General features: G+C 53.8%; 1 protein-coding gene across 1 annotated transcript; it reads right to left on the bottom strand.

Moving 5' to 3' along the window:
- Positions 1-370: 370 nt before the first annotated feature.
- GRHPR (glyoxylate and hydroxypyruvate reductase) lies at positions 371-10,544 on the bottom strand. Its single transcript, XM_084778313.1, has 9 exons — positions 10,395-10,544; positions 8,644-8,774; positions 7,268-7,340; positions 6,702-6,818; positions 5,853-5,941; positions 4,870-4,974; positions 3,841-3,976; positions 2,217-2,347; positions 371-681 (listed from the first exon to the last, which is right to left on the bottom strand). The coding sequence occupies exons 1-9, from the start codon at positions 10,475-10,477 to the stop codon at positions 560-562; spliced, it is 987 nt and encodes a 328-aa protein (XP_084634439.1). The 5' UTR covers positions 10,478-10,544; the 3' UTR covers positions 371-559.
- Positions 10,545-11,931: the final 1,387 nt, after the last annotated feature.

Below are 11,931 nucleotides of genomic sequence, written 5' to 3'. Positions count from 1 at the left end.
CCTGTGGCCTGGCCCTGAGGCGGGGTGAAGGGTGATTTAGGAGGAACGCCTACCTGGGGTGCAGAAGGAATAACAGGCAGACATGAACACGGACCTTGAAATTGGGCATCTTTCGGCCAGCAGTGCTGACCCTGCCTCCTCCACACTTGCAGTTTTCTCCCTTTGTTGTCTGCCCTTTCACCATGCTCTGGGTATTGGGTTCAGGGGCTGTGTTTTTCTGGTTCTTCTTGTCCCTTCTCAGGGAGGGAAAAGGGAAGGAATTTGGATGAGGGCAGTGTGGGAAGCAGAGCCAAGCACACCCCAAATGCCCCGAGTCAGTAAACACAAGAGATGTTCTTTTTCTTACTGCTCCAAATCATAGGCCCAGACGCTGTGTCAGAAATTTTTTACTGTTCGCACGACAGGCTTTTGGCAGGGACGTGCCCAGCTTATCTGCCAGTTCCCATGTCCCTCGAAGACGCAGTAGAGGAGGCATCACTCAGGCTCTTGCCTCAGTTCAAAGTCCAGCCTGGGTCTGTCGGGGAGGCAACATGTCTCCAGCTCTTGGAAGCCCCTCTGGCTACAGCTTGAGTTCACTCGGCATTGGCTCCCCTCTTAGGCCAGCCAGCAAGTTGTTAGCTGCCAGCAAGGACATGGTGTTGCGAGTCTTGTAGGTGGCACTGCCAATGTGGGGCAGGATCACTGGAGGGAGAAGGAAGCATTGGTGCCCGACTACCCGTCAACAGGACAAATGTTCTGCCTCAGCACCCCTGCCACTGTCCCCTCTGCCTGGGCCCTACGCTTGGGGATGGTAGTTGGTCCCTACAAACCCCATTCCCGCAGGCTGGGGCTCGGAGGAACAAATGCTGAGGCCCAGATATAAACAAACGACTTGAACCCTTAAAAATACGGTAGGCAACAGGGAGTCTGGTTGCCCATCGAGATAGTGAAACTAGATGCCAGCTCAGGAGCCCAGCAGCTCCCACACCCTGCAGCCTTGAGAGTGAGGGCACAGGGCTTCTGAACTACAGAAGTAACTACGGTGGAATGCTGGGTAATGCTGTGGTGCCTCTGGTCCCATGCTGAGCAAACGAGGAACTTATCTCTAAAGAGCTGCTTGCCTCCCTAGGCTGTATTGGGACGTGAACTGGGGCTACAGCCAGCTTTCCTGGCTGTGGACAGTAGCCCTCACATCACAGCCAGTGTTCCTTGCAGCCTAGCCATGGGGATGGGGTCAGGAGGGTTGCCAAAGGCTGCAATAATGGGCGCCTTCACTGAAGAGGCAGCAAGGGCATGTTCGGGCTTCCTCTCCAGAATGCAGAGGGACATCAGTAGCTCGGATGCCTCTCGGGGAGGCTAGAGGCAGAAGCATTGCCGTTGGCTGAACAGAGGGAAGGCAAGCACTGAGGCCAGGGTCTCAAAATGCTCCCAGGGCCAGAGGCACCAGCGTCATGTTGTCAGGGCCTGTTAAAAGTGCACAGTCCGGGGCTGGAGAGATGGTTCAGAGGGTAAGAGCACTGGTTGCTCTTCCCAGGATTATGGGTTCAATTCCCAGCAACCACATGTTGGCTCACAACCATCTATAATGAAATCTGTATACATAATAAATAAATCTTTAAAACAAACAAAAAATAAAAACAAAAACAATAAAACAAAAGAAAAAAAAAGTGCACAGTCCTAGGCTGCAGACCAGACCTGGCTGTCAGTGACTCAGTTCCCCTAGGAGACCATCAACAGAAAACTAGAGCAATCGCACCTGTGGACAAAGCAGCACTAGCCACAAGCATCTGAACAGAGGGGGATGGGAGGCTCAAAAGGCCTGAGGCTGAAGAAGGGGCCAAACTCAGTGCCAGTCTTGGAGGCACTGATGGCTGGTGAGCCGAGCGTCAGAAAACCAAAAGCCGGGCACTCCAGCCACAACATGGACTAGCTGTTGCTGGCTGGAAGCTTCATACTTCATGCCGGTTGTGCACAGCGGTGGTCTCATTCCGTCCCCATACACTGGTCACAGCAGTAGGAGTGCGGTCAGCCTTCATTTAGCAAACCCATTCACTTCTCAGGGGACAGAGACCCAGCTGAGCACTGCATTCCTGCTAAGCACCAGTCACTAACAGCCTACACACTCCCGGTCCCTGGCTGTGCCCTCTGCTTAGCATTGCCTGGGCTAGCTCCATGGCCAGGCCTGGACCATTCTCCACACTCCGCAGGCAGCTATGCAGGTTGGAAACAGCTCTTACCACAGTTCTTCAGCGTCAGCAGGGGGTGACTTGGAGGCAGTGGTTCTGGGGTGGTCACATCCAGTCCTGCTGCTGCAATCTGACCACTGGCTAATGCCTGGTACAGGTCTTCCTGGTTCACCACATCTCCCCTGGAAGTGACAGTGGTGATGCTGGGGCCCAGACACTCCCTCCACCCAAGCCACCCTTAGGGCAGAACAAGCCACAGAACATATTTTTCCATTCACCAAGCACGTGCACTGACTTCTAAGGCAGTAATATATTAGAACACACTACAGGGAGCCTGCATACTTGCCAGGCATGGTGGCACACGCCTTTAATCCCAGCAGAGGCAGAGGCAGGCGGATTGCTGTGAGTTCGAGGCCAGCCTCGTCTACAAAGTGAGTTCAGGCCAGCCAAGGCTACACAGAAAAACCCTGTCTTGAAAAACCAAAAAACGACAACAACAAAAAAACCCCAAACAGTATTTGTCTTGAGCTGAGCCCTGCCACTCACCACCACTGGGCTCCTAAGGAACCCCTAACTTGCAGGAATGCTGCAGGATGGGAGTGTGTAACAAGCACTTTGCACACATGGGGCACAGGAGTCTGCAATTGTGTTGGGCCCGCACATGCGCTTCTGATCTGGCTGATCCCCCAGACCAAGAAACACAGGGTACCATCACACATATAGCTAAACAAGAGCAGAGAAACCTACGGGCATCCACGGGAGTCACTGCTGGAAAAAAGAACTGGCTTTCTGGAAACTTTGTATCATTCACTCAATAGTAATTGAGCAGTGGAATACCAAAATGCAGATGGTCTCGAGTGTATCTTGGTGCTGGGCGGGTGGAAGCTGGGCCTGCCATGGACGGCTCCACTTTGCTCTCCCACACCCAGGTCTGTCTTTCTATAGCTAAACGTTGGTAACTTCAGGTAACACTGCAAATAGGCAGACGCTCTGGAGCACAGGAACCCTTGAGGTGGTCCCACCTAATCTTTCTAAAAAAATGATACAAGGTTCAAAGCAAGACTTGGTGGCGCACACATATAATCCCAGCCCTTAGAAGGCCGAGGCCAAAAGGTACAAGTTCAAGGCCAGCCTGTGCCACGGAATAAGACTGGCAGAAACAAAAGGTTCAAAGGGTACCAACCAGAAAGGAGTTATGGAGATGAGGATGGGGGAATTGCTCCATCATAGGACCACTGCCCTGAGGTCACACATGAGAGTGAGTTTTAGAGTCTGTGTCCCCAAAAGCCCACGGGTTCAAGCCATCACTGAAGTCCCACCAGGCTCAGTAGCTTGGAAGGTTGGCCTTTAAAGGACCCCACAAAGTCCCGAGCTTTGTAGCAGAGGGAAGTGGGCCTGCTGGGGACCCCTGGTGACTTGCTCCCAGAATCACACTACTGTGAGCCAAGCCCTGAGCAAGGTTAGGCTACTGCAGGGAACCGGAAGGCAGGACCCTGTGCCAACTGAGCTCCCTCATCCATTTCACACAGGGCCTTTTCCTGTACTTGTGGTTACCATGGCATCCTGAGCTACTGCGTCACCAACCAATAGGGGCAGACACTCCAGGTCACGGCAGTAGGCACACCCCTCACCAGGAGTGGTTGGAGACCCAGAGATAAGGGCAGCCCTCAGATACCTGCTGATGTTGATGAAGATGGCTGTGTTCTTCATCTTCTGGAAGAAATCCTTGCCACAGAGCCCCCGGGTAGCGGGCGTTAAGGAGCAGGCCACTACAATGAAGTCTGACTCCGCAGCCAGCTGAGCCATGGGCACTTAGGGAGAGGAGAGCGTCATTAGAGGCTACCAGTGAGGGACAGCAAGGCGGTAGGGGCCAATGGTGTGCAGCAGTTCCCATCTTCCACAGGAGAAACTCCCAGGATGCAGGGCGCGGTGGCACGCACCTGTGATGTCAGGGCTCTGGAGGCGGGGGCAGGAAGCCTCTCTTGACTTGGAGGACAGCCAGAGCTACATAGTGTAATGATCTCAAGACAGAAAACCAGAGGGCTAGGGGGACATCACGGACTATAAAGTGCCCACCGCATAAGCATAAGGACTGGCGTTTGGATTCCCAGCACTCACTTTAAAATCTGGGCAAGATTGTAACTCCAACCCTGGGGAGACAGAGACAGGTGGTTCCCTGGAGCTCCCTGGCCTGCCACTGTAGCCACCTCAGTGAGTTCTCAGCTCAGTGAAAGAACATGTCTCAAAAACAATGACAGAGGGATTGGAGAGATGGCTTAGCAGCTAAAACTATCGCGAGAACCAGAGTTTGGGTCCCAGCACCCACAAAACAAGCCATACATCTTGAGCATGCCTACAACATATCAGCTCTGAGATGGGTAGAGACAGGTCAGTGACCAGGGTGTCTCACCCAGAGGAGAAAACTTGAGGTCTAGGGCACATGATGGAAGTCTGTGCTCCTGAGTGGCCCTCTATGTCTCAAGCAGACAGGAGGGATAATATGTAAGGGTCATAGAAACCCCCAGAACACCCTGAGGTCCTGCAGTCTGCCTGTAAATCACACATACATACGCACACATGCACACACACATTCACATGCACACATAGATATGTCTCAAGCTCCTGCCTGAAAATGACTGACAGACAGACAGACAGACACCCCACCACAAAGCACAGATGGATTCCAAGACAAAGAAGGGTTTACCAAACTCGGCCTGGAATTCTGCTGCTTCCTGAGGCTTGGGCTGGCGCCCTGTGTAGAGAAATCTCTGGACACCAAACGGTTTCAGTCGTCGAGCAATGGCCTGACCTAGAAACGAGGGGTCCAGGGCTTGCACACACCTTCAGAGGGCAAGTGCAGGTGACCCACAGGGCGGATCCTTTTCTGCCGTAGTGGTGCCAGGCTGCCCCAGTGTAACTAGTCCCCAGCCAGTACCCTGTCCTCAGGGATCCAGAGGGAGGACCACACTCGAGGTGGACTGGCTTGCACTGGCTTCACACTGGTCGCGGTCATCATGAGGGTCATTTGCTGACCTTTCTCCAAGAACTGGATGTGGCATCTCTGAAGACAGGGGATCAAGAAGTCCCCTCCCTCGTCCTGCACGCTCTACTTCTGGTCTGTGAATGTAGCCCTACCTCATTTGACTTTACGTGGCACTGCCCAGCTGCCAACTTGTTCCATAAGACCTACACGAGTTTTTCCACGCATGCTCCTGCCAACAGACATGGGCACTTGGGTTCTCCGGCTTGAACGCACCTAGGTTATTAGACTTCTCCAAGAAGCTCCAAGGACTGCTGGCTGGCCAGGCGGGTGACCCTCACTCCCCGCCCCCAGGCTACCATGTACAGGCAGGATGACAGCACCCTAGCCTCCTTCCAGGTTTCTGAAGGGATAGACTGAAGGAGGGGGCATCCTCAGCTGCAACTGCTGGGAAGAAGCCTGCCTTCCAGAACCAGGGTCCAAGTAGGTGCAGGCTTCCCCGGAGTCTGCCTACTCCCGTGGCCAGAACCTTATTATAGCCTTGTGTTTGGTCTAAGCCCCAAGAGAACCCTGGCTCAGCAAGCCACTGAGAGCTTAGGAGCTTGCTTTTTCTTCTTTTAGCCATATACACAGCCTCTCCAAATGCCCAAGGCACTGGGGACTCAACCAAGAGGGGTAAGATGGGGAACAGGTTGTGGGAGCCTCACCTATGCGCCCCAGCCCTACGATGCCGACAGTGCTCTGCGAGAGTCCATAGCCGCACATCCATAAGGGGTTCCAGGAGCTCCAGCCACCGCTGTGGGGAGAAGGGGTGATGAGCAGCCCCACCTTGGAAAGAGATGAGGGGCCACAAGCAGCCCACACCCTGAGCACTCTGGGCCTTTGTCTAAAGCCTCTGGGTCATAGGGCAAGGGCGGTGGAAGATTGAATGGCTCTTCTGAAGTGACACAGGGGTTGAGGCCACAGGGGCCTTAGCCGCACACCTGCTTTTGCCTGAGGCTGTACCACCAGGGAGTCCGAAGTAGAGGCTGTAGACTTAGATCTGAGGTTTCAGAACAAGTTCTGGAATCAGGCGCTCTAGAGCAACACAAAAGCTGCCCTCCCAGGTACACCCTGGGTCCCCGAGTGAGCCAGGCTCGGGGTTCTTACCCAGAACCCTTGCATCTGATAGGAAAGTGCTTTTTCAGTTGTGCCCATGGTGTCCCCACATAATGCCCTTGGGCACTGTCGAGGAAGCTCCCTGGTCCTCACATTGTAGTGCAGCGTGAGCAGCTTTGGCTCTCAGAGCTGCGTCTAGGCCTCCAGCGTGGCAGCTTCAGCATCGCAGGTGCACATCGCAGGTGACCCGTAGCTCCCGGGTCAACAAGGTTTGTCCCTCCCGTAGCCTTGTCTCTCACGACTCCCCTCCCTGTCCCCTTTACTGCAGGTCTGCCTTGTGCTTTAGTTATTTCAGCTGAGTCCTCCCCACTCCAGACACAGAGCTGCTGGGGACCAGGCTGACTGAGTGCTCAGGCCCCACTTCTGGGCACATCTGACTTTCCCAGCCATCAACTTACTTCTTTACTTCCTCTATGGCCTCTGGCAACCGGCGGCAGGTGGTGAGTAGCAGGGAGACAGCAAGTTCTGCGGTGGCATCTGTCAGGACGCCTGGCGTGTAGCCTACCCGGATCCCACTAGGAATCAAACATCTGCTTGTGACACTGGCCTCACGCTCCTTCCTGGGAGTCTGCTGAAGGGTCACTGACTGCCAGGAAGCTTGGAACCCCATGGGTTTCTCATCCCACGATGGGGAATATATGAAAATGGAAGACTGGGGCTCAAGGTCTGGAGCAAATAACTATTTAACCGTCCTGGATTTCTTCACTGGAAAAGGAGTAACACTTGCTTTTTCTACTTCCAAGACACGAGATCAGAAAAGATAGCAGACATGACAGGATATAGTCCTAGAGCACCAGCTTCTAACTTTCTGGGTTTAAGTAGCTTGTGCACATGTGGGTATTTAGTATCAGCCACTTGGCACTCTCACAGAGGCACATGGCATGAAGCAAGCAGGGAGGAACCCTCTTGCCCACTCTGGTTCAGCCCCACCCCAGGCCCTGCCCAGAGCTCCAGCCGCACCCACCGTTTCTTGATTTCATCCAAAGCCAAGTGGTCAACTCCCACCGACAGGGTGCTGATGACCTTGAGGTTGGCTCCTGTTGGGCAGAAAACACACCTGTCTGTCCTCATGGAATTCAAAGCCATGCTCTGGGATCGATCCCGGGAATACCTATGTAATGGAAGTTTTGGGTTGTTGGTAAACTCAGTTATGTTACGGAAATATGTTTTTGGTTTTAATCCCCAGCGTGGGACTTCGGTTTGGGCGTTGGTATATCCACAGCTAATAACTGCCTCCCGTGGGGCTTGGTCTTTGCCAGCTGGTAATGGCCTGCCTTGTGCAGCTTGAAGAGGGGCATGGTCTAGCACTCTGAGGGAGATAAATACGAGAGCCCGGAGAGAGAAAGTGTGGCGTGTAGCAGTTTGGAGAGACCAGACAGAAACATTTTAACATGGTTCAGCAGCAGGAAGGAGACTGCTTGTTACAGTTTGCTGTTGACAGAGATTGGTATATTCCCCCAAAAAACCCCGTTGACCATAAACATCTGGGAGAAGTAAAGGGGGCCCTCACTCTCCACTAACCTTTCTCATACCCAGGGTTAAGGGGCTGGTGGAAGGAAGGTAGAGGCTTCAACACCCCAAATAAAATAGTTTAAAAACTAGCATCAACACATCCATTTATCATTTCTTAGATGTAGGGGGAAAGCTGCCATCTCTGTCCCTTGTGAAGAGCTGAACAACCTCTGTTATGTACAAATAGATGTTCAGGGAGTATATTGGCCTGATCGCAGTACACCTTCTTAGGTCTTTTCAGGGCTCTGACCCACCAGTGGCCTTGAGTCTCTTTTAGCCACACCAAAGGCTCCACCATGGACACTCTAGAAGTGCTGAGGTAGTTGGGGTATGACCTCATGACCTCATAAGCATCTAATGAAGGCTAGGACAGGAGTGGTTCTACACTGAATCTGGAAGCCTTGGGTCTGAAGTGTTCCTTAACGACTCACCCAGACATAAGACCTGGGACCACACTGCATACATGTGCTGGGTGCCTATCAGTGCTAGGCAAGCCAGTGCCAGGCCCTCTGTCCCGCAGCACACAGGCCCAGAAAGATCTCAAGAACACAAAGCAAGGCTATGGCACAGCAGGAAGGTTCAGAGCCCAGGGTACTCTCCTCAACCCACACCCCCGTCCCACTCCCACTCAGGCAACACATGGACTTTGCTCTCTTGAAGCCTCTTAGAAACTTACAAGCCAGACTGGGGTCAACATGTGCCCGGTGGAGACAGGGAAAATACTACATACCAGCTCAAATGCCAGCTGCAGCAAACTGATGCTCACAAGGCAAGACACCGACCCCATCCCCCACCCCTGAATTCTGCTCAGGTTGGCTCAGCACATACCTGCAGCATCCAGAAGTTTCTTGTCCACGCGGTCAGTGAGGCGGCAGAGCAAGCCATGGGCCCCCACCACACCTTGCTCCAGATCCTTGCTCGGGATGGGGTCATCTGAATCCCACTGCTCCACCTCACAGCTGAAGGGGGAGGGGGGGAGAGTGACTCAAGGGATGCAGGGAGCCTCCCAGATGCAACAGCATGCCCACCTGGCAAACAGCCTCCTATCTGCTATGGCCTTAGGTTGGCCAGAGTTGAGATCGGGTTGTTTTTTTGGGGGGGGAGGGGGACTCATAACTGTCTGGAGTGTAGTTGGGGGAGGGGGTAAGGGGGCTGCCAAAGTGGGAGGAGCTGACAAAAGCTAAGGGCCCCCCAGGACAGAGCAGAGCTTGAGTGGGAAGGAGGAATGTCCCAAGGACCACTTTCAAGCCTAGAAAGAGCTCTCTCATATTCACGGTGGTTCTCCAGGCAGCCAAGCGTGGAGAAGTGGAGGCGGTCCTACATCAGAGCCACCAGGCTGATCCTCAGTGACCAGCCACAGATAGGAGTTCACAAAAATAAAAAACTTTGTCCTGTGCACTTGCCAGCTCAAGGTCACCTAACCGTGGGAGCACTAGGGTGTGCTTCCTCGGTGGCCCCAAGTGTGAGGTGCTCCTCCCAGCCCCTTCACAGAGTTCAGAGCAATCCTGGTGTGTGTACACAGGAGGCACAGGACAGTGGCTGGCAGGTTCCCAGGTCAACTTGTCTTAGCACTTCAGGACCAAAAGCACCGACAAGAAAAAGCTGTACTGTGCTAGAAAAATTTCAAACCAAATCACAGTCCCTCCAGGTCATCAGAATTGAATTTGATTTAATCCCAGCACTCAGGTGGCAGAGGCAGGGGGGTCTCTGTGAGTTCGAGACCACACTGGTCTACAGAGCAAGTCCCAGGACAGCCAGTGCTGTCACACAGAGAAACTCTGTCTCCAAACCAAATCCAAAACCAAAAAAAAAAAAAAGCTGAACGGGGTCTCACCATCTTCCAAACTGGCATGGTAGCGCAAAGCTGTCAAGACAAAGCAATCAAACTGCAGTGGGACAGGCCTAGTCTGCCACCTGGAGCTGAGTGACCCTGGAGCAAGGTACAAACCCATCTACCCTGTGTTTTCAAGCTGGTGATGCGGGAAGTCTGAAGCTGACGTCACAACTTTGTTGTTGGAAGAAGGACTGAAAGTCTGTGTTCACAGCTCCTGGTAAGGCTAGCCACCAGACAAGGTTCAATAGGATGAAAACAGTCACCAAACGGCCCTGGCGACCATGCCAGGAGCCAAACCAATGATCACAGTCCCTGAACACTCCTGCCCGCCAGCTAACCTCAGAGGGTAAAGTTGACAGCCTGGACCTTGCCTCGTAGGCAGGCTCTCTTCCCTGAAGCTGGAGACCAGCAGCCTGGAGCAAGCTGCAACCCGGAGAACTTTCTCTAAGACCACCCCAAACTCCAAGCCCGCTCCGCCCCTGGCAACTCCTAAGCAAAGTCCCCAAGCGCAGGTGCCAGCCTCTAGGGTCCTGGCTCCGCCTCGCCTGCTTGCCAGGCACCGGGGTCTTTGGAAAGTGACTCCCGGTCCTGGGGCAGCTCCGGAAGCCCCAGCGACACGTCTGGAGACAGCCGAACTGCCCCCACGCAGTTGCAGGGGTGTCTGAGGTTCGGGGACACCCGCCGGTGGACGGGGCAGCGGGCCAAGGGGCTCAGCGGCAGTGCCGGTACCGACGCGGGCGCTTACTCTGCGGCCTGGGCGAGCGCAGCCCTGCCCTCGGCCGGCAACGGGCCAGTGATGAACACCTTCATGAGTCGAGCCCGTTTCATAAGACCCGAAGCAGCAAAGGTGGACTAGCCTCGCTCTGCAGAAGGCACCGGAAGTGGGGGCGGGACCGGCGCTGGGGGGCGGGGCCGGAGTCCGGGACAATTGGGGTAGGATTTTAACCCATTATAGGCCACCCAGGCAGGCTGGACACCTGCTGATTGCCTGAGGCAGTTCCTGAGCAAGGCAGGAACCAAGCTTGCTGAGCCTTTGGTAGATTCAGGGTTTTCAGTCAGATAGGACTGAATGTGCATCTTGGCTTTAACCCTTAGGAGCTCTTTGGTCTTGATGAGATGACGTCCGAGCCCTAATCTGAACTCCCACTCCTATTTCTTCAGGCAGGTAAGGGGGATAACACTACAGAACAGGGGTGCTTAGCCCGAGGGCTGTGGAGCTCAAGCTGTAGTGCCCAGCTGCCTGGGGCTAAATGCTAGCTCCACCACCATGAGCAATTATTAAGCTTTGTGTGCCTCGGTTTCCTCATCTGTAAAATGGGGATTGTAGTGGTATTTGCCTCTTGGCTTGTTGAGAGATAAAGTGTGTACTGTGCTTGTAATAGAGACGCCGAAGTTGGCATGCTGATCATGTTTATAACCCAGCATTCAGGAGCTAGAGGCAGGATTGCAAGTTCAAGGCCAGCCCAGACTTCACAGCAAGCGATGCATTTTAGGATTAGCTCAGAGCCCCAGGCCTGCCCTTCAGCTTTGAAGGCCTCACTTTAGTCTGGGCGCTAATCAATGACTTCCTCTCAGGTCTGGGAGGGCCCCAAGGACAACACTGTAGACTCATCACCGATTTTATGGGGGCCCTTGAGGACTCCAGTAGATAATGCGTTGACAGGTAACAGCTGGACCATTTGGAGAATAATTAATTAATTAATTTGGAGCATGTAGCCTTAGCTGGCCTCCAACTCACTCTAGAGCAGAAGATGGCCTTGAACTTGCTGGAGTTACCAGCACCCAGAAGCACTTCCTGCTCCCATCTGGGTCCGGGCCAGAGCTTTACACTACCCCGCCTGTGCTAAGTAATACATTAATAAGTGTCTCCTCCACTGACCCTTATATGTGTTGCTACGCCACTTCAGGGAAAGGAAAGGTCCTGGAATTTGGCAAACACTGACATGAGGTGTTTTTGTGTCCCCAGGCCAGGCCTACCAGGGAGCCTGTGGCTATGCTCAGCTCTCTCCACACAACGAGGGCAGGCCAGGGCACAGGGCACACTGGGCAAGCATGTCACCAGGGGTCATGGGTCCCTCTCTCAAGGCAAAGCATCAGCTGACATTCAGAAGGTGCTATAGGTCAATAGGAGTGAGAACAGAACACAAAGCCAGCCAAGAGGCCTGGAGCTTGCCTGCTGCTTTGGAGGCCAAAGCCGATGAGCATCGGACATTGCTTATGGAGGCCTTAGCAAGCTCAGAGACCACGCCACACCCTTTCCATGGGGACTCCCTAGTGACACT

This window comes from Acomys minous (assembly GCF_964271855.1).
Source record: "Acomys minous genome assembly, chromosome: 1".
NCBI classification, from domain to species: Eukaryota; Metazoa; Chordata; class Mammalia; order Rodentia; family Muridae; genus Acomys; species Acomys minous.
Note: the sequence above shows the minus strand (reverse complement) of the source record. Positions and strands in the feature narration are given on the sequence as shown.

What these genes read in the sequence shown, in the direction of transcription:
- GRHPR (XM_084778313.1), bottom strand. Translation starts at nt 10,477, where the DNA reads ATGAAACGGGCTCGACTCATGAAGGTGTTCATCACTGGCCCGTTGCCG. An exon ending in CGTAGGGCTGGGGCGCATAG is followed by an intron (nt 4,975 to 5,852) that starts GTGAGGCTCCCA and finishes CCTCGTTTCTAG; the next exon opens with GTCAGGCCATTGCTCGACGA. An exon ending in ATCTTCATCAACATCAGCAG is followed by an intron (nt 2,348 to 3,840) that starts GTATCTGAGGGC and finishes TGTCACTTCCAG; the next exon opens with GGGAGATGTGGTGAACCAGG.